The 25,316-nt window shown below is 43.4% G+C and overlaps 1 protein-coding gene across 1 annotated transcript; it reads left to right on the top strand.

Moving 5' to 3' along the window:
- The first annotated feature begins 6,485 nt into the window (after nucleotides 1–6,485).
- LOC120803380 (Ig-like V-type domain-containing protein FAM187A) lies at nucleotides 6,486–24,594 on the top strand. The gene is made up of 7 exons (XM_040151783.1): nucleotides 6,486–6,533; nucleotides 13,597–13,643; nucleotides 18,903–19,068; nucleotides 20,347–20,624; nucleotides 21,288–21,650; nucleotides 23,106–23,344; nucleotides 24,368–24,594. The coding sequence occupies exons 1-7, from the start codon at nucleotides 6,486–6,488 to the stop codon at nucleotides 24,592–24,594; spliced, it is 1,368 nt and encodes a 455-aa protein (XP_040007717.1).
- Nucleotides 24,595–25,316: the final 722 nt, after the last annotated feature.

Here is a 25,316-nt window from a genome sequence, read left to right as displayed (position 1 = left end):
TCACACATACATACATGTTGCAGTTCTCCCCCAAGGGCCCGTGTGTCCATTACATCCATAAATGTCTCTCATCCATCTGTTGATGTGACGGAAGGAAAAAAATTTCCATATTAACGTCTTGACCTTTGACCTCCACGGGGGGGTTGTGAACACTCAACTTATTTCCTCTGCTAAACTGTGACTGATGACTGTGACAGAATGTTTCAAAATTGATCTGTGTGGTGATTTGTATTCCAGATGTAGGGTCACCAGCCTGTTTGCTGCATGTGGGCCCACTGTTGCAGTGCCATCAGTGACCTTTGACCTTCTCACCCTTGGCGGCTTGAGCGATAGGCAATAAAAGATTTAAAGCTTGTGCTGTTTCCTTATTCTCAGCAGGTTGATTGAAAATTAATAAAAGGGGAAAATGGACCAAAATGACTTTGCCTTTTTTTTACTGCCATTGTATGAAATTGTTGATTCCAGATGGACTCTGAAAGGAGAAAACTAATATTGATTTTTGTCCAGTCAATATTATCTTATTATACAACCGATGGGAATACCCACCACCCCCATTTTATATTCTGCATTATTCTCTATACGTTATTAGGTTGCAAATGAACTAACCCTGTGATGAGCCTCTGTGGGAAGGCCTCTCCCTGCAGGCGCCCAGTGGGCGGAGTCAGGTCATCAGACCGATTCAGCTCACCTGCTCTGGCTGCAAGGCTGTATAAACTAGTGGCAGTCAGCCAGTCTTCCTCTGCCTCCTGGCTACAACGCTGTTCGGGTTTGCTGTATTTACCTTGTCTTTACATTAAATTCCCTCTTCGTTACGTCAACTAAACTTGTTTTTAGTTACAATTCATGTGTGGTCTCTCCTACTTCATGCAGCCTTGAGCTGAGTTGTGACAATATTAAAAAAAAAAAAACACCTCAAAGGTACATGAAGAGCTGACCCTGAAGGAATTTAACTCGGGAACATGAACATTGTCACTCTGGCCTCACAGCTGTTCACACTTTGAATCGATTATCTCAAAATCAGCAACGTTCGCAGGCAAATAGCGAACGAAGTGAACAAACTACACAATGCTAAATCAGTTACCCTACGATTTCAGGGCAGCGGGGACACCGAAGTTTAAAGACCTTGAGCTGGTTCACAGTGCCGTGCGACACTTCTGTCTCGAGCCAATAACAACTGAGCATCACCACACCACCATAGCAGAAACGTAATCGCGTGCGGGTGATGCAAGATCGAAACTTCGCCCGCTGTCACATCCTGCAGCAACCGTGTGCGAGAGACACACACGCTCAGGATGCCTTGCTTGTCTAGGATTCATCAGGAATTACTCACACCATCTGACATGCCTATAAAATAATCTTATGCAGCAGGATATAGTTTGCAGTCAAGACTTTATTAGATCGTTCTTGCACAGTGTGACATGCAGTGAACTTGTAGAGTCAGAACGATTCTATAGCAAGTGGGGAGGAACAAAGAGGTCGTATAAGATTAACACTTGTAAACAGTATGAGGCCGATGACTTGAGCCTTGGGGTTGGTTGTAGCGATACCTTCCAGCACACCACTGTGTTCCGAAAGGACTGCCCGAGTCTGCTCCGGAAACCCCCGTGGGATCAACACCACGGATGGTGCTTCTGACACGTGGGCCGGGAAGTGCATTTCAAAGGGCAGATATCTCAGATCATCAGGCATGTTTCCTGTCACAACTCTGACTTTGACCTCAAGAATTTCTGGTTACGCCCTTTGAAAGAATGCAGATAATCAATTTACAAGCACTTACCTTCCATCCGTCTATGAATGGCACATGATTACCACAGAGGATAAAGCCAAACAAAACAAAATGTATTTATATAGCACATTTCCTTCCAGGAGATATTTAGTGTGCTTCACATTAAAATCAAAACAGTAGAAAAAATATACACATGAATGCAGACAACCATGTAGATCGATCTGACAATTTAAACACAATAAAACTCATCAAATGCATAGGAAAGCAGGAAGGTTTTCAGTCTGCTTTAAACACTGTTAATGTTGGAGCACATCTCATATATTCTGGCAACATATTCCAGCAGCTTGGAGCACAAAAACAAAAAACAAACTTCACCAGATTTTGTTTTTTCACACTTGGAACCCGTGGTACTGTGGAGCAAGGCTGTTTATGGCTGATAGTCAAGGAGCGCAATTTTGTATTCAGTTCTGAAACTAACTGGTAGCCAGAGATCAGAGAAACAGGTGAGGAGGTCACAGTTGTTCTTTCTCAGAAGGATCCTGATTAGCTGTGGTCTGCCCACGGTCTTTTTAGGCAGACCAGTGAAGAGGGCATTTCGGCACACGGACAGGAGGAGCCAGGGATCGAACCGCCGACCCTGCGATCAGTGGACAGCCCGCTCTAACACCTGGGGCTCAGGATGTATAGGTCGGGCTTTCCCTCCACAGGCACTCGTCTCTGTGCGTCTCATTCAATTGCACGGCAGCCGACATAGAAGTGAACGAGGTTCTAGCTTTCTCTCCGAGTGATCATCTTACAGGTAAATACAGCCGAAATCACAGCAGAGCCGTTGTCTTTCATTTTTATGTCTGGTGATTCTGTCAGACGGTGTCACGGAATTATAAAATCGGGATCTTAGCGGAGCAGAGCAGCAGCTTGGAAATGTCTTGGAAGTGACTGCTGGTTGACATGTCGTCCTAATGGGCCACGTTTCAGTCACTATTCCATCCAGGTTCCGTCGTCTGACAACAGAAACAGAAAAACGTGGAAATGAGAACGGCTTTACTGGGAATTTCGGCTGGATTAAATGACTGTATACGTGAGCACAGAGAGTGGGAGAGAAGCAAACAGATAAAGGGCGAGTCCAGCCACATGCTAAGTTCTGACCTAGTCTCGTTTCTTTGCTCTTTTCTTCACTTCGCAGTACGTGAAACTTAGATTTCACATAAAACGTGTCTAATGCTCAAGTGTAAGGAAGGTGCATAGGAAAATGAAAGCGAAAAAGTATTTAAATGTATTGAAGAACCAGCACAAATAACGAAAAACCTGACATAATAAGGAGTAGGGAGATAAATGTAAAAGAAATAGTATATTAATGCACTTGAGTGCAAAAGTGCCGGTGGCTGTATATTTACTCTCACTATCCCTGTACGTGTTTGCCTCCGCAGAGCAAACACAGGTTGTACATGTCACCCTGCCTACAACATCGCACGGCCCCCGGCTCTGTTTGAGAACGATAATGGGAAAGCAAAGTTGACGCCGCGAGGCAATTACAGCGATACAATTACACTGAAATTATTTCCAGGCAGCAGAGAAGAGGGGTCACTCATTCATCCAACTCTGCACACATACATACAAACAAACGTAATCATCACCGTCGTGATCACACTGGCAGACCACGGAATTTAAACAGAAATCGTAAAGAGATATATGCATAGGTGCAACTGATGCAAACGCTAAATTTATATGCAGTGTAGTCGTATATCTAAATACAGACACATATTTATTAGTTACGAATTATTAACCATGCAATTAGCAGGTGTAGAAATAGAAGCAGCTATGACTAATGAACTGTAATTAGAGGCAGAGCGGAGAAAGGTAGAATTAATGATTAAAGACAAAGTGGGAGGAGGCGGAGCGACAGACAGAAGGAGAGGAAGACAGTCATTTAGACAGAACTGTTCAGTTAATGCTTTACCGGCTTCACTACAGCCAGTATCATTCTTTGTCTGTGTTATTTTAATATAACCATTCTTTTATTAAAGATCATTTGTCCAGGGAAATCTGAGTTTCTTATATGGCCGTATTAGGACAGTAGCCTAGAGCTGCTGAACAATTAGCACAAAAACACCAACAGAAAAGGACCTTTATTGTGGCCATCAGTAAGTTTAATTATAATATGCTGCATCCAACACTTTCTGTATCCTTTCAAAACTGACAATCTGACAAGCAAACCTAATTCACTTAGTGGATGACCAGGTGTGTGGAGGCGAGAAGGTTTGCAGGATTTGTTTTTCTCATTGGTTTTTCGTCGTGAGTAAAAATGGTCCAACACCACGAATGGCTTCGAGCGGATACTTTGTGAAAGTTTGTGCGCTTGTCCCCATTTGTGCAATTTTAGCATCTTGCCCCTCCTCCTGATAACAGGGTTTTTGCCATGCCTTTTAGTGTCGCCATTCGGAACAGCTATAAATACTTCTGCTTTTAGAGGGAGCAAAGACAATTGATACAAAGTACTCTGTTTCAAGCTTACCACAGCCTCAAAGGTGTCCTCTGGCGTTTTCTTGTATATGATCAAACGTTATGTTTGTATTCGGCGTCTCTCAATAAAAAAGAGTTTACAGAGCTGAATTTTTAATTATTTCAAACTGTGATTTGTTTACAACCATGTTAAGGCCTGTTGCATTCTTCTTCCACTGGGATCCGCATACGGGCATCTGCTTCAAAGAAATTACAGCCAGCAGAGTGATTGATTTGGTCCGGGTCAGTTGTACCCCCGACCCCAATGACATCCCCTTCCGCCTCCTTCTGTAACACGCAGGCAATCAGATGATGTCCATTTTATAAAGATAAGAGGAACAAAGAGGGGAGTGGAAAACAATTCAAGTGATGTACAACAGCGACATACACCCACTGTAGGAGTTATAAAAATAACTGCCACACGGTTTTTTCTGCTTTCTTCCTTTACGCCAGTTCTTGTGTGCTTGCTGTAGATCTGTCCACTGTGTCCGCTATGCTGTCAGACGAGAAGATAGCATTCGGGTTGCTGCAGGGACCGTGCTGAGAGCTTAACCTGCTAGCGGTATCCTTCTTCAGTGCCAGTGTTGGCACATCACAATGTTTCTTGGCACATCACCGCCACCATCTGTTGATCGGCGTAATAAGGTACAGCCCGACGACAAGGACGTGTACCGTGTCGTCCACGGGCTCGCGTGAGTACACAATACGAGTAAAATGGGAACCCATTGTTAAAAATATTGCTTCATAGCTCTACTAGTAAATACAAATCCCAAAGGGGACCTTTAACAGCTGTACTGATTTTTGGTCTGATTTTAGATGTGGATCTCTGTCAGAGTGACACATTTCAACAACTGTTGGATTTCCCTAAAATTTGGTGGACACCTTTATGGTCCCAAGAGGACCGGCGATGGTGATCCACTGACTTTTCATATACAGGATTGTGTCCAACAGGTGAAAATATGTGCGAAGTTGTCAAACACAATTTTTAAGAATTAAAAACTGGAGCATGGCATTAGTTTTAGGCAGAGCGCTCAAGTCGTGCCTCTGTTAGCTGATAGTCACAGCTGTGTGACTATCGGTGGCTCAGTCATGTGCTGCTTGGCTACCAGCTGACATCCACCCATTTCCATGGCAGGTGTACAGGGAGGGCTTCACAAGCTGACACTTTTCACTGTTGCTCTGCTGACAGCTTCTTGCCAACACTGTTTGCTGCTTCAATTAAGCCTTTACTATTGTTCTGTATAACCTACTGTATATGTGAGAGCTCCCTCTAATTGTATAACAACTTCCTGGAAATTCCTTGACATGTCCCGTTGAATCCCTGTCCACCTCAGCTGTACTGAGGTTAATGCTAACATAGTATGCTAACAATCCTGACATTCTGGTTCTAGCACCAAAATCTGCACGTGACTTCCAGGGTATCATTCGAATGAGGGTGTACTTGACTTTAGTCTCTTAGCGTCCCCTTCCTACAGGTGCAGCTCAGAGAGTTTCAGGGTCAGAGACACGTTTGTTAAACTTCACTCCAACATGCAACAGTTAGACAAGGCAGATGAAAGGAAAGACACTGGGTGACAAACCAAACAGAGAGGGCTGGAGGTCAGCTGCAGAGACCTCGGTCTGCCCGGAAGCACCAACACTCGTCCAACAGTGACCTTGGCATTTTTCTCTCCTCTATGAGAGATTCAAAGTTGGAGAGGGCCTGCCGACCTTTTTCAAAATGGCATTTATGTTACCTGTTGATTATATATAGTCTGTGTGTGTGTGTGTGTGTGTGTGTGTGTGTGTGTGTGTGTGTGTGTGTGTGTGTGTGTGTGTGTGTGTGTGTGTGTGTGTGTGTGCCAATCCTAGCATGGAGTTAGCTAAAAGAGAAACACCGTACCGTATTTACATGTGTAAAGAGTTGTTGGCTTTTACATAATGTGTCTTTTCAGTCTTTAGTATCGCTCGTCTTTACATATATAGAAGGTCAAAACAAAAACTAAAAACATAATAAATGGGAAAATAGTAATTCTCAGAAGTTTCATCAACAGGCTAAGAGCCAACCTCTGTGTTCACCATGTAGTTTTCAATTAGTTGATGTATGAAGGGTATAATTTCATGGAGATCAACTAAAAAAAATTGATTAAAAGCATATTTTCCTAGTGGCCATTTTCAATAAACCTCTTCCAAAGTCCAGCGTTAGAAAACAGTGAATTGTGTCGCTGCACCATTTGAAGACATTCAAGTATCTCGGGGTGAGTGTGAGACAGAGAGTAAGATGGAACACAAGATCGAAAGGCTAAGTGCTACTGTTGGGAAGCGGAAGGTGAACGTGAAGCTCTCAGTGTATCCTGTCATTCTCCTTTTCTACCCTTAACTATGGTCATGAGCTCCGGGTAACGACTGAAGCAATGAGTTTGTAGATAGAAGTGGCCAAAATGAGTTTCCATTGCAGGGTGTCTGGACTCTGACATCTGGGAGGAGCTCACAGTAGAACTGCTGCTCCTTTACGCTGAAAAGCAGCCGGCTGAGGGTGGTCTATGCATCTGATTGGGATGCCTCCTGGACGACTCCCTGTGGAGGTATTCCAGCAACTTTAACTGGGAGGAGATGCTGGGGCAGACTTAGAACATGCTGGAGGGATTATACTGTGTATCATAACAGCCACATGGCCTGGGAATGCCTTTGGTTCCCCCAGGAAGAGCCTGAAGATGTGGCTAGGCCTAAGGCCCTTCGGGCTGCCATGTTTAGCCTTCTTCCACCACAACCCAGAACTGGATCCACACATCTCACAATCATTTTCATACACAGTATACACACAGTTAACATCCCTTTGGTTTATCCGTTGAGCTGTACATATTGAAAATGTTCAATATTTGTCCATTTCAGGGAGTTTGTCCTTGAAAAAACACCCCTCAGTGAGTCCTTTTCAGTCACATTTCAGGACAATTCCCTGCCGTCACTTCTGTTACATTTGGCCAGTTTGCTCACTGACCTTTTCTGCAGTCTTGCTTGTGAGTGCTACTTATTTTGGTTTGAGCAGCGTCCAGTTGGACAAACTCAAATGGACTCCCCTCTACTGAGATTCAGGTTGAATTTCTGAAGCACTGTTCCACTGTTGAGCTTAAATAAAAGAAGTAGCACTGATGGAAACACCTGTGCATTTAACCCTTTATGATTTAATTTGACCTTTCCCGAAGTTCAGCTGTAGCCTGTATTAACTCCTCAGTTCATTTCAGTAGGAAAAAAACTGTTCTCTTTTTTTAACGGCTTTATTTTAGTATGTTGGATCATTTCCTTCTTTTGGAAAAATATTGCACACAGACAGGCCACCTCCAGCAGCATCAGTCTGCAAACATTTGCAAGAACATTAATAAGAACTTGGTCTTTTCAGAGGCGTAACGAAGAATAACTATTTTGTTTTCAGAAGCCCTTCAGAAGCACTCAAACATAACTACCAACAAGAAGTGTGTGTTTGATTTCCAATTTTTTTCCTCGTTTTTGTATTTTCAGGATTGGGTAGCAGGTGAACTGCCAAGGCATGGCCCCCTTTCAATTATCACATCGTGCACACAAAAGATCACGCGGATTTTTCATGCTTTGTGCACTTTTGTAATATTTCCGGATTCACTGGAGATAATGAAACAAGACTAGGAACCTAGTATATGGCTGGTCCACCCTTAATCCGTTTGCTTCCCTCCTACTCTCTGTGGTCACATATGCAGTAATTTAATGCAGCTGAATTCTCAATGAAGCTGTTCTCATTTACATGTTCTCATGTACAAGTATGAAATAGTGACCGAAACGCAGCCCATTAAGACTGCGTGTTAACTCGCAGTCACTGCCGAGCCATTTCCAGGCTTCCGGGGATGGAGCAGAGGCTTAGATATTCTCACTTTTAGCCCTTAGTATGGGTCAGGCTCCAAAAATGCTAGATCCTACGCTTCCCACAATGCAGCATCTTTTCATTAGGCATCTCCCTGCATCGTACAGCCCCAGTTTTTTTTTTTCAAAATCCAAACCTCTAGTTTGTAGCACAGGCTTTCTGCTACGAATTCGAGTCTGTAATCCTAAAATGAGACAACAAATCACCCTGTCATCACGAAGGTTATTTTCCAAGACTTTGGAACGCTCCTTACAGAGCCATAGCACACATTACATGACTCGTCTCACAGCCTTAGCCAACATCTTTAACCAAGGCGACTTGCACCTTGTGTAGTAATCCCCATGAATAGTATCATAGAGCTGATGTGTGAAATTAGTGGAGTTCCCCTTTGACACAGATGATATTAAGGCAGAATGCCATAAATATATAATCCTACACATTGATTCACTCGAACTATGCATCGCATAAATCACATTTCTTTTATCTTTAGTATTTGTTGTAGTCAACAGTTCTTTTTCTCACAGCGCTGATGTGCTTGGAATGTTTAATCAATGTCTAATCAATGTTTTTATCACGTTGAGTCAGGTGCACAGGTGGTGGGATTTAACAAAAGCCCGTGATAACGGCAACGCTTCCAAGATGATGGAGAACCAACTGGGTAATTAATAAATACACAAATAGTACTGATTCTTTATTTTACTCAAGATTATGTGTGTATGTGTGTGGGCAGGAACTTGGGGTTTATGAACCATTTCTATAAACCCAAAGTTAATGAAAGGTTTGTTGTGCATTGGAGGAAAATATAAAGATATGTATCCATATTCCTTCCACCACCACATTACTGTTTTCTATTAAATCGAATGGCCATGGAATCTTGCATTCGCCTCATATCGAGACTTCATCAACGGCAAATCTACACAGCCACCAGATGAGCCAGATGCCCTCCATAACCTGCAGCATCCGCGGTGGAATTGGACGGGACTTTTATGATTAAACCATAAAGCTCTCTCTGGTCTGCAGCTGGAATACAAATAAACACACAGTTCATGTCTTTTTTTTCCCGGGAAAGATCTTGCAGAGATCCGGTCTCACTCCCTCCTGCTCATTCAGACGGGAGCTGCCCTGCATCACCGCTGTTTCTCGCAGTCCATTAGCACTGCCCGAAAAGGCCAGAAGGTTTCCAAAGCTTCCCCTTTCTTTGACGGCGTTTATGAGGGAATGTGTTCAAAAGTAGAAAGTAAGATGTTTTTTGTGTGGTGCGCAGTGTGGCGAAACTTACAACTGCAGACGGAAAATACTAAAAGAACGAGGCTGAAAGCTGAAATACATCCAGACACCACCCGCAGACCGCAGTGGTAGTTTCATCTTGATGTACAGATAGAGGTAAAACCGACAAGTGCCCCAGTAATGTGTTGAGTCAGCACAGGCTGCAGAACTCCATTAGGGGTCCGAACACCATTCAAAAAGAGATTCGCTCATTTGGCATTTCGATGATAGCCGGAGTTGAGTGGGTCTCGCTCTCAGCCCAGGGGTTCGACAATGCATGAGTGGCCCACCTGGACTGAGAAAGCTTTTCTGTGGGCACAATCATCCCATAGTCTAATACACACACAAAAAAAACATGACATTTAATTTTAAATCAACAGAATAAATGAAACCCTACATGGACTCTTACGTCAAACTGTATAATTTTAAGAAAACCTTGTACATAAATACGCTCAGCTGTCAGTTTATTAGGTACACCGAGCTAAAACTAATGCAGTCTCATACAACAGTCCTGCAAGAAATCTTACTTCACAAAGGTAAAAATGTTCAGTTTTTGTTGAAACTGTTTTAGAGAGGTGTTGATTTAACTTCATGATCACTTTGGAGGACGTAGTTTTTGGTGCCGTGGCTTTTCTCTTATTTTGTCCACGCCATTTATGTCAGCGAGGGTAGGTTAAATAACAGGAGACTGCATTAGCTGTAGCTGGGTGTTCCTAATAAAATGGCAACTGAGTGTATAGACTCCCTTTATGTGTCTCTCTGCCTGTTCCTGTCCATAGCGAATGATTCACATCCTTCTAATCCTCATCAAACCACATTACATCTGTACATTTCCGGGACATTTGTCACTGAACTACAGGGAAGGTCAGGGGAGTAACCAAAAGCATGAGGATACATTGCTGGGGACCATAAATATCCACAGAACATTTCATGGCAGTGGATCCAGAAATGTCAAGATCACAGACAGGCCAGCCGAACTACAAACCTCGCTGTCCTGAGGCTCTGCGGTGAAAATTAAACTCCCTGAGGAGAAGACTTCACAGGACCAGCTGGGAAATCTTGAATGTGGATAATGGATGAGTAGAACCTCGTCCTCCTTCAACAGATTTCTTCAGTGCCCTTTGATTGAAGCAGCTCAGCTGCCACTGCTCGACTGGTGCAGCTCTGCGGCCAACAGTGGCAGCTGTGTTTGGACCTGGGCGGTATGCATGAAGCCTGACTGGTGTGAATATGAAGGATGATGTTGTTGAAAAGAGTATGTGTCTTCAGCTAGCGCTCTGTTGACTATGGGAGGTTGAAAACAAAATAAATGCTACGGTCAACATGGCAGCAGCAGGTTTGTTCCATTCAACAGTGTCCTCTCACAGTGGAGAGGCTCGGGGTGTGAATTTTAGCTCTGCTCCTTCTTGTGTGAAGTATATTTCTTCCAGATACTTCACTGACATGCCAAACTAAAGTGGCTCAGATGAAATGGAAAGTATAAAAGACCCCTGTGCACATTTGCCTGCGTGAAGCCCGGAGAAGCATAATTCCAGCTTTAGGCAACAAAAACTCTTCGGTCAGGGTTAGGGAACGGTTGTGGTTTGGATTAAATATTAGTAAATATTAATGAACACATCAAGTCAGTTTTAACTTTTTGGAAAGACCACTGTCTTTCCTTAACCATAACCAAGTGATTTAAGTTCCAAAAGATAGATATCCAAAGAAATGTTAATCATGCTTAACTGCTACGAGCAGTTAGTATGGGAAAACAAATAAAATACGTTGTAAGTGAACGTTCTGCAGATATAATTTAAAAAACGTTTGCTCATTATGTTGAAAAAAACATAATTCCTCATTACGTTTCTCACAGGACGTTGTCGCTGTGGCAAAGGAGTAGTTTTGAAACAAAATTCATATGCAAAGTTTTTGACAGGGTTGCAAAAACCGCGGCAAGTTCAAGGTAATTGACCGAGCCTCAAATTCTAAAAGTATTATGGGGATGACTCAGTTTAAACAGCCAGAAGTCCCGTTTATATTGTTAGCACTCCACATCTATAGTGTGCCAGTGGAAAAGACTCCTAGGATGTGTCGTTTCATTATGCTAATGCTGACAAAATAATTGCTATTTTAGTGTATTATTTGGGTTAAAATGATAAGGTGTCCAGTTGTGTGGTATGGTAGTTGTTCATCTGGACAGAAATTTACTCCACAAACATGTTTTAGGTTTTCAGAAGGATGAAACAAAGTTACAGAGCTGAGGAGAACAAAGGCCAGCTGGGGAAAGGGGGGAGGATTATACCAAAGGGATGACTGTGGAAAAACTATTAATTATGGTCAATCTAGGTTTCTCTTGACAGAGCATGTGTTTTAAGAACATTTGTATTGATCTTTAACTTTTAAAACATCTGTTTTTGTATGCAGACCAGATGTCCTGCCCATCCCATACCCAGCACCAGAATTTAAATTCAGCAAACTAAGTTCTCCATTAGTGGGTCTGAGAGCAGTGCAGCTGTAACATTAATGCTGCATTGTCCCTGATTGTATCTAATGCCCGCTGCTTGAGCTCTCTGAGTTCGTCTGCAGACTCCCTTCATTAAATCTTGAAGGCAGTGGGAGGACGGATCAATAAATAAAGTCTGGGGGTCCAGTCCAAAGTCCTATCAAGGCCTGCGCCAAATGCAAACACCGACAGGTAAGCGCACAGAGTGTGTTTGAGCAAACACTGTCATGAATAAAATATTAGTCACAAGGTAGCGAGGCGATGGGAAGAAAATTTCGAGCAGTTAAAGGACCATTTTCAGGTTCCATCTCATTTTCTTAAGATGACACTCAAGTAGGATGAGGGCTCTGAAGGTTTTAACACTTAAAGGATCCCACCAGTTATATTTTTAAGTTTCAGTGAAGCAGTCGGTTTTGGTTAATTTTCTTAGAGCCGTGAAAATGATCTGACAGAGATTTGAAAGTTGCTCGAAACGAGTGATCCATCACAGTGAAGACTTCATCATCCTCTCGACCAAAAAATGTGGAGAACATGATGCAGTAATTTAACTTTTTACAGAAAAGCGAAGATGATGAATCGAGTGATGACAACAGTGGTTTGACAGAAACTTTCTCAATACAAGGTCCAGCCAACAGGTTGTCGTGGCCTTCTTCTGCAGATGGAGTTGCTCAGTGGTCACATGAAATGTTTTTGTTGCTATCGAATCACCATGTACACTGTTGGTCAGGCGTTTTTGCAACCATAGCCTATATAACAAAGACCGTCCTGCCAAGAAAAGTGATAGCATCAGGCATTCCACTAAATTCCAGTAACCAAAACGACATATGTCTAAGTTCCATCAAAATGCAAATGGCTGATGGTAGTGTGACTCTATAAAACTTTAAAGTGTTAAGTCTAAAGTGTTCTAACACGGAGGACCAATGGTCATTTCCCATTTCAAACCACCAGTCACCATTGGTTTCTTTTAACCATGACCGAGTGGTTATTGCTGTCACCCAAACAACGGAGGCCTCCTAACCTTGCCACAGTAGAAATTGTAACCCGAACCATGAGCCATAAACTTAAACTTGAACTTGCCCTAAACACTTCATTTTTCAATGTAATACTTTCCCACCATCACGGGTGAATTTCTGCCCATCTGCAAAGTCATTTTTCATAGAAATTAAAAGAAGTCGGTGGCTGTTTCATCGTGTATGTTTATGTGATTTGTTGTATATACTTCAAAAAATTTAAATTACTGAGAGGGTAGAAGGTACTAAAGTGTCATTTTTATAGAAATGAGGGCTTTTCAGGCTTCATTTAGCTGGGAAGTCCAACAGGGATCAAGAGGAGAAATAGGTGCTTGGAGGAGAAGGTTGCATATTAGATGTAATTGGATTAAACTTTAACAGTGGAGTAAATGTCAGTTATGTAAACATGTCTCTGGGATGTCTGAGGATTTGGAAAACAGAGTTTGGTTGTACTGTATGTTTAGTCTGATGGGGGAAGGGGGCTGAGGATAAATATAGGAAGGGGAGGATGAAAACGAGCGGCGAAGGAGTGAAATGCATTTGATGCTTCAGCGAATGCTGTGATTTCATGGATGAGACGACGGGTTGCAGGGGAGAAGGAGGGGAGCGAGAGAACTTGGGAACAGTTTGTTGTCTGTTCCAGAAAGCCGAAATGTTTCAGTACCTGATATTTTGGAGCGAAATATTTTGTTTGTGAAAAATTGTTTTGATAAACTGTGTTTAATGAACACACTGATATCTGCAGATTGTAGAGGCAAAAGTACCCTCCGTGTTTTCTGTCATATCCACCTGCATCTCTGCCTGCTCAGACCACATCGTTAGCCCACTCATACCTCCCCAAAGTCCTGCATGCTTACACACAGCTGGCACAGTGAGCCTACCCTCTTCAATTGCGTGAATTTTCACACACAGCGCTAGGATTTAATGGAAACCGACGACCTACATACTGGTGAGCTGCAACCTGTTGCACCAGCTTTGCGTAAGTAGAAATGTTTTAGCTTCAACATAGTACAGGGGTTACAGTATAACTAGTCATAAGTTGGCAGGAGTTGCTTTCTCTCCATTATTATTCCAATACTGCGCAATCTCTGCAACATCTTTTAAATTACAGTCGATGTACATTGTTGCACAAGTGGGGAGTTAAATGTGAGAACAACCTACACAGCATTTAGTGATGACTTTGCACTCAAACGATCAGCAGATGCAGCGAAGGCTACGGGTTTAAATTTACACAGTGAGATCATGTGGTGAATAACATGCAACTGTTTTACAGTTGAAAAAAAAAAATTCAACTCTCAATTAGAAACATGATTGGCCAGACAGACTGCTTTTCTCTGCTTTTTTTGGATGGCTCCCCTGACCTTTGCTCTCTTGTAGCTCCACCATGAGGTTGACATTTTTGGTTCAGATTGAAATGTCCCAAGATGGACTGCAATGAAATTAACAACAAATATTCAAGGTCCCTAGAGGATACATGCTAATGATTTTTGGTGATCCTATGGCTTTGTGACTTTCTTTTGCCGCTGCGATGCCCGTAGACTCCGTCGCTCCTGAGTACATGCTTGTCTCGCAGTTGCCAGCTATGTGTCTGCTACTTCCTCTTTGTATTACAGTTCAATCACTATAGTTGCTCCCCTTTACATCTTTATTCTAATGTACACGGTTCAATACATTTGTTTATTTTGTTTTACATAACTCACAGAAGAGAGTGTAATCTACCACCTGTGTTACATTTCATAAGGACATCTTTGGGTTGGCAACCAATCACAACCTTTCTTTGAGTCCAAAAAGGTGAAAGATTTTTGACATTTTTTTTACAAGGTGAATATCTGGCCTGATGGTGGTGACAGAGGAAAGGTTAGGGGATCATCAAAAACATTTTTTATTTATCCTCTGGAGACCATGAATATACACAACGGATTTCATGGCAATGCCCTCATTGATTGTTGGGCTGTCTCGCTCTGGACCAAATTGTTGGACAGACAGATTAATGGAGAGACTGTTTTTTGAATTGAACGATTTAAATGACTAGCCACTGCAAAAAATAATTTTCCCTCTCTAGAGGATGAGGAGGAAGAGTGGGCTGATAGAGAGGTTGGGCAATTCCAAGCTTTTAATGGATCTTCGTGAGAGAAGGAGGGGATGATAATAACAGGGGGAATAAATGCTGGAGGACTAGGTGGTATTCAGCATCCAGTCTCAGAATGGATGCTATTCGATGGAGCCAATAAGTGGCGGAGGAGGAGGAGGAGAGGAAGAGAAGCAAGAGAGGGCAGTGACAGACGATGAAAACGATGAGAAAAAGGTTGTTTGGAAAGATACCAGGAGCTGAATGTCGGGGCCGGATGCTGTTTCGATGAACCAGAGGATTAATTTAATGGCTGTTTGGAGGAAAAGGCAGGAGGGCTGGGGTGTAGCATCAGGGTCTAGCTAGTGAAATGTAGTGGGTGAGAGGTTTGGGATGGAGACTGATAAGACATAGAGGGCTTCATATAAGGTGCCTCAGAGAGGAGGGTAAACAGTGTTTAGAATAATGCTGCAGCTAAAGGACGGGAAGGATAAAGAAAAGCAACAGGGGAGAAAGAGGAGGAGGAGAGTTAATTTAGATGGCGTTCAGAGACAAAAAGATCAACGCAAATACATTTCTACATCTCATATTTATCCTCAACTGTTAGCCACGAGAACCACGGGGTTTTTTGGTATGTGTGTGTCCTATCGTTGAGTCCCATGAGTGACCTTGAAAGGGAAAACTTTTTCAGAAAGTGAGGACATTTTTTCCAGTCCACATTTCTTCGGAGGACTGTTTGGGAGTTAGGTTTATGTTAAAAAATGAGGGGGTTAGGGGCTAGGAGATGCATTAACTGTGAGGCGGGCCCGTGGGAAAGTTGGGAGGCGCAGAGGGAGAGACGTGAGGCAAAGAGACTGCGTGAGGTGAGAGGGTTAGGTGCCTGCCAGTGTTTGAAAAACAACGGCAAGGTGGTTATTTTAGTTTGTTCCGCTCATTTGGCCCATTTATCCACACGGTCGGCAGTTGCAGCAGCTGCAGTGGCCGGGAAGCACAGTCAATAGAGGCAATTACAGTACTTTAAAACCCTTGGCGCCTGATTGCCACAGTTTGACAAGCATGGCATGGCATGGCACTCCCTCTCTGGGGAGACTTACACGTATGATATATAATTATCTCGGATATATAATTATCTCTGATGTTCATTGCTAATAAATGTCCATAAGTCCGTGAACCGTGGATGACTCCATAGCAACAGACTTTTGAAAACCCCTGCGTAATGGCAACGCAGGTCCTCAAAAGTAAAGTACAGATAATTAGAGATGTGTTTTTCTGGTTGTGCTGACAGTGACCTGTTCTACGGCGTGCTGGATAACCACGGCTTGTGTTCACAAAGCGATGTGCTTTTAGGGTTCATAAAGAACAGAAACCTTTAGAAAGCTGCGCTGGCACCGCTCCGCATGTGTTTCTGATCCATGAGCTCCATGCAACACACGCTTCTTTATTGTCTAATTGCATTAAATTCGCTGCCCCGGGTTTCACTATTGCACCAACTTATGGTGTAGAGATTTACTGATAGGGTGAGGGTTATGCTTAACCCTCAAGGAAATACAATGTCCTCGCAGGTAACAAAAACTAGTGTCTGTTTGCTGGAAAATGTGTTACAAAATAGCTGACGTATATGTTTCCCCGCTTATTTCACAACAGGTAAGTGAAGGCAACAGTAGACGTGTCCCCTACTTCAGTACAATTGTGTTTCTCACGCTCAGAATAGAGCAACAAAAAAAGACCTTTTTAAATGCTTCCATACGCAGGAAATATAGATTGTGATCCAGCAGCTTCGAAAGGAGGATGAAATAATTCTCGCTTCCTAGAAATCTGTCAGACGGCAGAAAATAAGGGTTTACTCTGCAGTGTGTCGTTTCCTTCTTCAGAACAACGGGCGATGTAACGTTTGGAATAAAGGTGTTGACAGTCTGACATTAACACAAACTCAGAGCAGTTTTTAAGGATAAAGCAGCCTTTGAAAATATCACATTACATTAATATGTGGCATGAATTTTTTGTTTTACCTGTGTTGTGTTGCGACCATTTTGTGTTTCAACATCCTTACGCAAACACGTTCACTCATATTACCCTTAGAGTCCTTAAACATCAATCTGTAAATCACCATCTTTTACTTCAATCTATGTATCTCTGTATCTTTATGTATTTGTGCGGAGTAGCTACAAAGGTATCCACCATTTATGTGTTTTTTGCCTCTTTTTCTTCCCCTTTGTCCCTTAAAATCCAAGCATCAAACAAGTCGGTTCCAAGCCTTGACTTACAACCAATGTCCGGTAACTATCCGAACTGTGGCCTCATTTGTTGTTGTGTGACTGAGCCAGTTTATTCCAAGAGGAGACATTAATCAGTTCAAATTTGAAAAAAGAGAAACAGATGATGATGATGATCACCAAATGAAGCATGTGACTGTCAAAAACAGACTGGGCTTAATGCCCCTGGTCACGTGATTTTTGTTTTCTAGAATGAATATGAGGTGTTTTGGAAATTGTTAATGGAAAACAAGGAGGTGTCGTCTGAAGTGTTTATCCCTCTGAACACTTAATCATCCTGCTGCCCTCACACTTTCTGTATTGCTCCGAAAATTCCCAAAAAAACGACTGCGTCCCACGATCACACACACACACACACACACACACACACACACACACACACACCAACACACAGACAGGGCAATCATCTTTCAGCGCATGCCTTCATCCGAAGATGCCAGCTTACATCATCCGAGTCCTGCCTGTGTCTCCAGGCAGTGAAGTTGGTCGGCAGAATCGCTGGGCTGGAGGCCTCGTGACGCACAGACCTGCAGCTCAGCAGGCGGCCGCCTCGTTGCGCTCGTTTATTTCTGCTTCATAATATTACAGCAACAACGGCAGCGTTGTGGGGAAGCGCGAGATGAATTAAGTGTAGCCCACCTCACGCCAACAAGCCCTGGAGTGTGGATAATGAGCTGTGTGTAGCGCTGCGCCTCCAGTGCAGTGGATTTTTTGTTTTTTTGTTTGGTTTTTTTTTCCATGTTGATGCAGCAGATTAGTGTTGTCGTGACTGTTGGTGTGAAACAGCGGGAAGAGGTGTTGTTGGAGGAGTGTCGCTGGTAAATTTGGTGTAAATACCCCCCCCCCAGCTTTCGACTGTCTGCCTGCTAGGACGGGTGCAGGCCATCAACATCCAGTGCACAGGATGCATCTGTGATGTTTTCGACCAAAATCACACAAAACCCTTTTTAATCATCCGTTGCTCGTTTCGCTTTCAACCATTCTTGTACCCGAGGACGGCTAATTGCACAGAGCAGGGGCGTCGCCAGGGAATTTGGGCCCCGATAAAAGATACCAGATTGGGTCCCAACACCCCACCATCACAGGTCACGCCGACCCAGAGAATATAACACTGTGCAGACATGCATGCAACATCCTGTTTACGGTGGAATTCACTATTTGATGTAGGACTGATACCCTCTCTGGTCTTTTACAGTTTAAATCTAATTTTAATGGTAAAATTCTTGAATGGAGAATTCTCTTAACACCAAAGAATGACTTAAAATCAACAACAACAGCAGCACACATTGTTACCATAGCAACCAGAGTCCAAGCCCAGCCGAAGTTTGTCTACATAACATCAAAAAAAAACAGCAGCACAAGATGAAATCCTGGACGTTTTTTTTTTGAGGAGCATAATGCTCAACTTAACTGGAAGGAAGAAAAGAAGGGGAAACTTATTCAGAATGTCCTCAGAACATACATCTCAGGAAACTTTGGATTCGCAAACAAAGACTAGAGTTTGTGCTCGTGTCAGAACATGCCATGAGACGGGTCTTGGACCTCAACATGTTTGCGTTGACAACAGAGGAAAGGTCTTTCGTGAGTTCATCGGATTCCATCACCGCTGTCATGTTTTGAAAGTAACCCTGTCGTGACTTTCGTAACTTGTAAGAACCTTCGTCTTCACAGAAGCCCGATGCCTTCCACACCCTCCCCTCCCCACCTCCTCCTCCTCGTCTTCCTCCTGTGTCCTGAGGCGTGGAGCTATGAGGCTCCTGAGGATAAGCAGGACGTGTTTGCAAGAAGAGCCTGTCCTGCTTTTCTGACCTTGACCAACGCGGCCTACCTGGCTGGAGTCACTGTGGAGCTGCCCTGCCACTGCAAACCGCAACAGGTACATGTAACACGACCTACCATACGAGAAAAACTTTGAATTAGATCAATTTTGGGGATGAAATTCGTGCCTGTCGAATCTTTATTCCGATGTTTATTCCATCCCAAAATAAGACCACAATCTAAAATGTAAAAGTTTTAGTAAAGTCGTGGTAGCTCGCAGCTCTCAGACTGAGATGGAAAGTCTGACACATTTTTATTGTGTTGGATATATTTTTGATTTGCATGAATGTGTATTCTACAGGGTTATAATAAGGTGATTTCAATGTTTATTGCTTGTTTCCTCCATTTTAATACTTGTGTAATTGTATATATAAAAATGTAGCTGTGAAAAATTTTGCAAATATCACATTGTTTTTTAACAGAGGTAAAACGTTATTTAAGATTTAAAATAAATAATCGCAAACAGATTTTGCGGCACCCCAGGCACCAAAAGTGGCTGTGTCAGGATAGTCAGCTCAGCTCTGCTCTAAAACACCAACTCTTTGACCAAATTTAGTCCAGTTTTTTACCTGCAAATCATCACACCAGCGCCCACTGAGATTTCACAAACACCCTTGCCTGGCTCCTAACGATGAGGAATGGACGGACTCTGGAGCAAATGACACTGCGGTGAGTGATAATGAATGAGCTGTTCAAATATTAGAGAAATTATGGAAAAGGCGGAAAAGGCCACGACACTAAGCAGAGTCTCGTTCCCTCTGCTCCTCTACCACTGACTTCATCATTTTCTCATCAGGATTCCTCTGGGTGCATCACGGCCTTTTACCAAAAGACAGAGAGGATGTGATCCTCACATGTTAATACAGGGTTGAGTTAATTACACCTATGTGAGATGGTGTAACTTATGTGGTATTCAGTATCGGTGTTGACGGTATAGTTACCAGCTACTTGATATACCTCGAGCAGTGATTTAGTATTTCACCTTTCGAATTTTTCAGTCTAAAGAGAGGCCTTTCAAGAAACGCAAAGAATATGTGCTAGTAAACTATGATTGGTGTAATAGCAGCTGTGTAGAGGCTGGAGATGTTAATCAAGCTGCTCTGCCGCTGCAATCAGCAGCCTCCAGTTAGGTCCTGAAAGCAGGATTCGAAGAAGACAGAAATAAGCGAGTTAAATGGATCTGGGTATAACAGGACAGAGACGGACAGAATGTCCCGTCTTAAATTTCAGCATCTGCTGATCTAATCTGAGTCTCTGGTATTGATCTGCTGAACGACATTATTGACCACCAGCAGATATACAGTGTATTGGTCAATTTATTCTGTTTGTGTTTCAGGTCCAATCAGTCGTGTGGTTCTTCAGGAAACATCTGGGCAGCTCCAAAGAGACCAGAGCCCTGACCGATCACCATGGCAACAAGCTGCTGGACACCAGTCAGGTCCCTCACAGCGGCGAACTGCGGAGTCGATTCTCCATCCGTCTCTTCAGTCTGTTGATCTTCAGGGCGGGGCCCCACGACTCCGGCATCTACATCTGCGGCTCTGCCCGCAAAGACTTCTTCTACGGTTACGACCTGGACATCCAGGAGGCACGCACGCTCAGCCTCACTCCGAGGTGACAGGAAAGACCGGTCGTCAATGTCTGTGACTTTACGGGAAATCACACATTACGGCTGTCAAATTTTGACACTGATGGTGATGAGTATGTTATTTTACTGATAACTACAATTAATTTGTCACTGTCTGCAAACATTATGGAGACATCACATCATCACGGGAGACATGCCTGAAAAATGGCTCCAATCGTACGTCCATCATGTTTTCGTGCTGGTGGGTGAGAGACAAAGATAACAAAGAAAACATCAACTCTCATGAGCTTATCAACTTTTTGAGAAACATGGCATACATTTCAATAGATTCTTAACAACTAATGATTGCAAAACTGACAGTCTAATAGTGAAGATGTAACCAACTTTTTTTTAATTTGATAATGGTTAATCTACTGATAAAAAAGCTAAAAAAAACAAAAACATTAGTGTGCCATTTCAGCAAAGAATGCCAAATTAGTTTTATATGATTGTATCTACACTATACCACTGTGACAGACTTGGTTATGAATGAATGTTTTGTAATACAAATACAAATTAAGCGGATTTCTTTCAAACCAGTAGAATGAATGAATGAAACCATCTAAAGGAAGAATCAAGCATTTGTTGATCTGATCACAAGTTCAAAGTTATATCTAACCCATGACGATCCACTGATTTAATGGTCCTAGGCTCACTCCGGAAAATATAAGCAAGAAACTGAAGGAGAGAAAACGACTCAGCTCTGCTCAGCCACTGTATCGAGTCTTCACCAGCTACCGACCCTGGTCGGTGTGCGATCGCTGTGGACTACCGGGGGAACAGGTCCGTGTGGGACTCTGCTACGTCCACTCAAACTTCCTCCATGTACGATACAGACGGGCCAATCAAACAGTTGCTTCATGCGGCTCAGGCGCGGTGCCAAGGTCTTTTGGCCGTCTGAAGCAAAGCAGAACTGGAGCCAAGTTGGAGGTCAAAAGCTGTCAGGTGACTTGCCCAGCTGCAGCTCCGCCCTCCTCCAAACTCCTTGCTCTGATGGCATTTCTCGGGTACAGGTACGCATGCAGTTCCATTTCATTCTTTCTCACCACCATAGACAGTATGTAACACCTGGATATGCATTGTGCGCATGTGCGGGAGGTCGGGACATAATGCCAACAAAGTCAAACGTGTGACCCGGCTGACAGCAAGCGGGTAAAGGGGCCCGGCACCCAGCAGTTGTCTCATGAATTTTGTAAGGAGTTCTTTGGTTCCCAGTCAACGTCCCATGTTCATCGGTGTTGTCCTTAATTCAGTGTTAATGAGGGCCTCTGCCTCTCTCCAGAGGGTGGACCACATTCCCAGCTCCGTCTCTGGTTTTCGGAGAGGCACAGGCTAACATATGGCCTATTGCTGCGGTCGCTGGGCAAATTGACAGCAGCGACGGCAGTCATCCCTCTCGGGCTCCTGTTGACCCAGATCTGGGTCAACAGTTTTGGCCTCGACCCAAAGAGGCACCAAAGCAGGTGTCTTTGGTCTCTAGAACCCCAGGGAAAACAGGGCCTATCTGTGCCATGGTGTTCCCTTGGGCTCACTTCCCTCCCTTCAGGAGTTACTGGTAACAGATTGATCCCTCTCAGGCTGGGCTGCTTTGTGAAACAACAGGACAGCCAGGGGGGGGCTGGAGTCCTCAGCAGAGCTGCCAATGGTTGTTGAGATATTTCAGTCTGGAACAAAGTGGTAGAACAACAGACTGACTGATTGACACTGCCACCCCTACGAAAACGCTACTAGTACGACTAAAAATAGGGTGAAATCCAGGAGTTATGACGTTGGGAGTGCGACTATTCTCAGTAAAGTCCATGGCAGTCAGCCCATTCGATTTTGGCCAGAAGGTGATGCATGAGGAAACCTAACATCTAAAATGGAAAGAGTATGTCCCCAGGCAAAAATTTGTTCTTAGTAAAGGTCATGAGAATCTGATCTGAGGTTAGTGGGTCAGGAAAAACATTAAGATTCAACCTCTGAGGAACATGAATACCCACAGCAAAATCCAGCCACTCATTTCCAAAACACCTTGTCATGGACCTAAGAGTTGTTCAAATGGAAATGTGACCTGATGCAGTCGCTAAAGACAAGGTCAGTGGGACACCAAAATCACTAGGAATCATCCTCTGGGGATCATGAATCTGGACAGAAATGGTAGAGATATTTTGCTCTGGCCCTAAGTGTTTGTTTGACTGACAAATTTTCTGCCGGCAATGTCAAAGTTGATTACTGCTATAAGGTCCAAAATGTAATTAATTTCTAAGAACAAGTTTTTCTTCATAAATATGTCTATATGGAGTGCTAAATACACCGCCCAAGGCCTTATTTGACGGTTGGTCAATTTTTTTTTTAAAGTAATTGATAATAATATATTTTCCCTGTTGCACACACCCTGCGTCATTCAGTTTGCAGTAGCAGTACAACTCCTAAATACAAATGTAATACATGTCTATAGTCATGAATCTCTTGTTTCTCTGTTGTAGTTCTGCCTCACTGCCAGTGGAGGTACCAGTATTCTACTTGAACCACCCAGCGGACCAGGTCCTGACCCTGGGTTGCCCCGGTGCGCTGCCTAACTTGGCCGTGGCCTGGGACCGAGGATCTGAACCCATTTACCGAACTGAGCACTCAGCGGGTAGTAACATCAGCGCCACGCCCCTCAGGCTGCTGATAGACACCGGACACCACCTGGTGTTTAAACCGACAAAAAGTCAGGATTCAGGTACTAACTACTGTACACTAAACTACACCTGCATCTTTCAGGTGCCTTGTAAAAGATTTGTGTTCATCAGTCACTATTTTTTCATTTCATTATGTTGCTTGCCCTCTAGCGTTGGGTGACCTGCCAGTTCAGGTCAGCGTAAGTTACTCGTGCCAATTTGTGTTCCAAACCTTATTGGAGTGAAACTACACTCCTTTGGCACAAAACAGCCCTTGTGTTCACGTCCTCCTCTCCCAGTGTTCGTTCCGGAGTTTTCCACGCTCGTCATTCAACACCTACCTACTGGTGGTCGGTGTTGTGTTCGCCACCTCAGCCCATCATCTGAGCTGTTCACTTGGCTGCACGGCTGTCCCTCATCACCACATCACCTCCAGTGCCTATATAGCAGCCACCTTGCACTCATGCTGTGTTAGATCCTCTATGTCGTGTTGGTGTTGTAGTGTGTTGGGACCTGAAATCCATTTCCTTTTTTTTTTCATTTCCTGTTGTCTCATATCAACCTGTCTGCCAGTAGTTAACCCACACTGTTACACCATTTATTGGCGTCATTTCTTTACTTCCCACAGAAGAGAGGGGCAGCTGGCATTTACTATAGCGCTCTTCCATCCTCCATCCTTTACTGGGAATACTACAGAATGGAGCCTTTATGTACAAATAAATGTCTTAACACATATTCTCCAGAACAATAATCATATTCAGCATGTCAAACAAACATACGGAAACATTTCACTCCATTTTATATTCTAAAAGTCTCCATTGTGTGATAGCTAATATTTTTACACTGGGGGTCTCTTTTGCATGATAGGCTATAATTTTGCCAAGTAATTGCTTCAATAAGTGAAAGACAAACACAGCTAACTTTGTCATGTCATATGCAGTTTTTTCAAATCTTTGGAGCTTTTATGTTTTTGGCATTTTTTTTGTATATATTTTTCTAATGTCTAAAAAGTAGACTGCAGTAACTAAAGTGTCTTTGTGTTCTTCCAAGCTGCTTAATTTGACTCAGGTATCCTTCATGTTTAGGTGTCTACTACTGCTGGCTGCAGGGTCGCCGGGCTGCTGAGATACGTCTGCTAGTCTACGTCCATCTGGGGCGGGGCCAGTCAGTGACATCACATCCTGACTTCCCAGCGGCTGTCCAGACTGTGTTAAAATCGTACGCCACCATGACGGCCGTGTTTTGCCTGCTGGTGTTTGGCAGAGCCGCGGTCAGACACCTCAGAGACGCCGCAGAAGCACATGTGGATTAAACCCCTTTTAAGTACGTGGAAGTTGTGTAGTTATTGTCGACCACCATGATAATAATGATGTCGTGGTGAGATATCATTGTAGTAACACAGTCACACAATCACCATATTATTTAGTAGACAAAAACAGGTCGTAATGATAACACCGGCGGCACGCATCGTAAGTCAGTTTGGAAGAAAAACAAATTTTACCGGTTTATATGTTATGTTTGGACAACTAACACATGTTGGCTGGAAAAAGCAAACACTGACATGAGACAAGGTGTGAGCCTTGGTCCCCAGTGCCGAACTCGCCCTGTGTGCACGCGCACAACGTGCATCCAACGAGCCCCTCTCTGTGCCTTTTTGTACTGCGATATGACGCCAGACGGCTTCCTGCGTAAAATCCCGTATCGTTACTCCCATATTAGCGGGTGCGACATAATTTGATATGTATGTAAGTTATGTACGGTGACGGTGGATCAGGTTGGGTTTAGTCAGAGACACACAGTATTTACTAAATAAGGCTGTCGCGTGTGCCGCTAGCCCTACTGCGTCTGCAGAACCCGATATCTTTGCAGTCTGTAATATCGTCGAAGAAAGCAATAAAGCTTTTTAAACAGAAGGTTCTGGAGTTCAAATCCTCGTGTTCAGTAGCTCAAGCGAACAAAATGTAGCAACATGTTAGCATCAATAAAAGCTTTCTTATACTGTACACACTGTATAATCGGTACATTTGATATATT

The sequence above is a fragment of the Xiphias gladius genome, chromosome 18 (genome assembly GCF_016859285.1).
Source record: "Xiphias gladius isolate SHS-SW01 ecotype Sanya breed wild chromosome 18, ASM1685928v1, whole genome shotgun sequence".
Lineage (NCBI taxonomy): Eukaryota > Metazoa > Chordata > Actinopteri > Istiophoriformes > Xiphiidae > Xiphias > Xiphias gladius.
The sequence above is the reverse complement of the archived record's forward strand: the minus strand, read 5'-3'. Positions and strand labels throughout refer to the sequence as shown.

Bases quoted from the DNA above. Each gene is read 5' to 3' on its own strand.
- LOC120803380 (XM_040151783.1), top strand. From the start codon at position 6,486: ATGGAACACAAGATCGAAAGGCTAAGTGCTACTGTTGGGAAGCGGAAG. The intron at 6,534-13,596 runs GTGAACGTGAAG...TGATATCTGCAG, and splicing joins CTACTGTTGGGAAGCGGAAG to ATTGTAGAGGCAAAAGTACC. The intron at 20,625-21,287 runs GTGACAGGAAAG...TAATGGTCCTAG, and splicing joins ACGCTCAGCCTCACTCCGAG to GCTCACTCCGGAAAATATAA.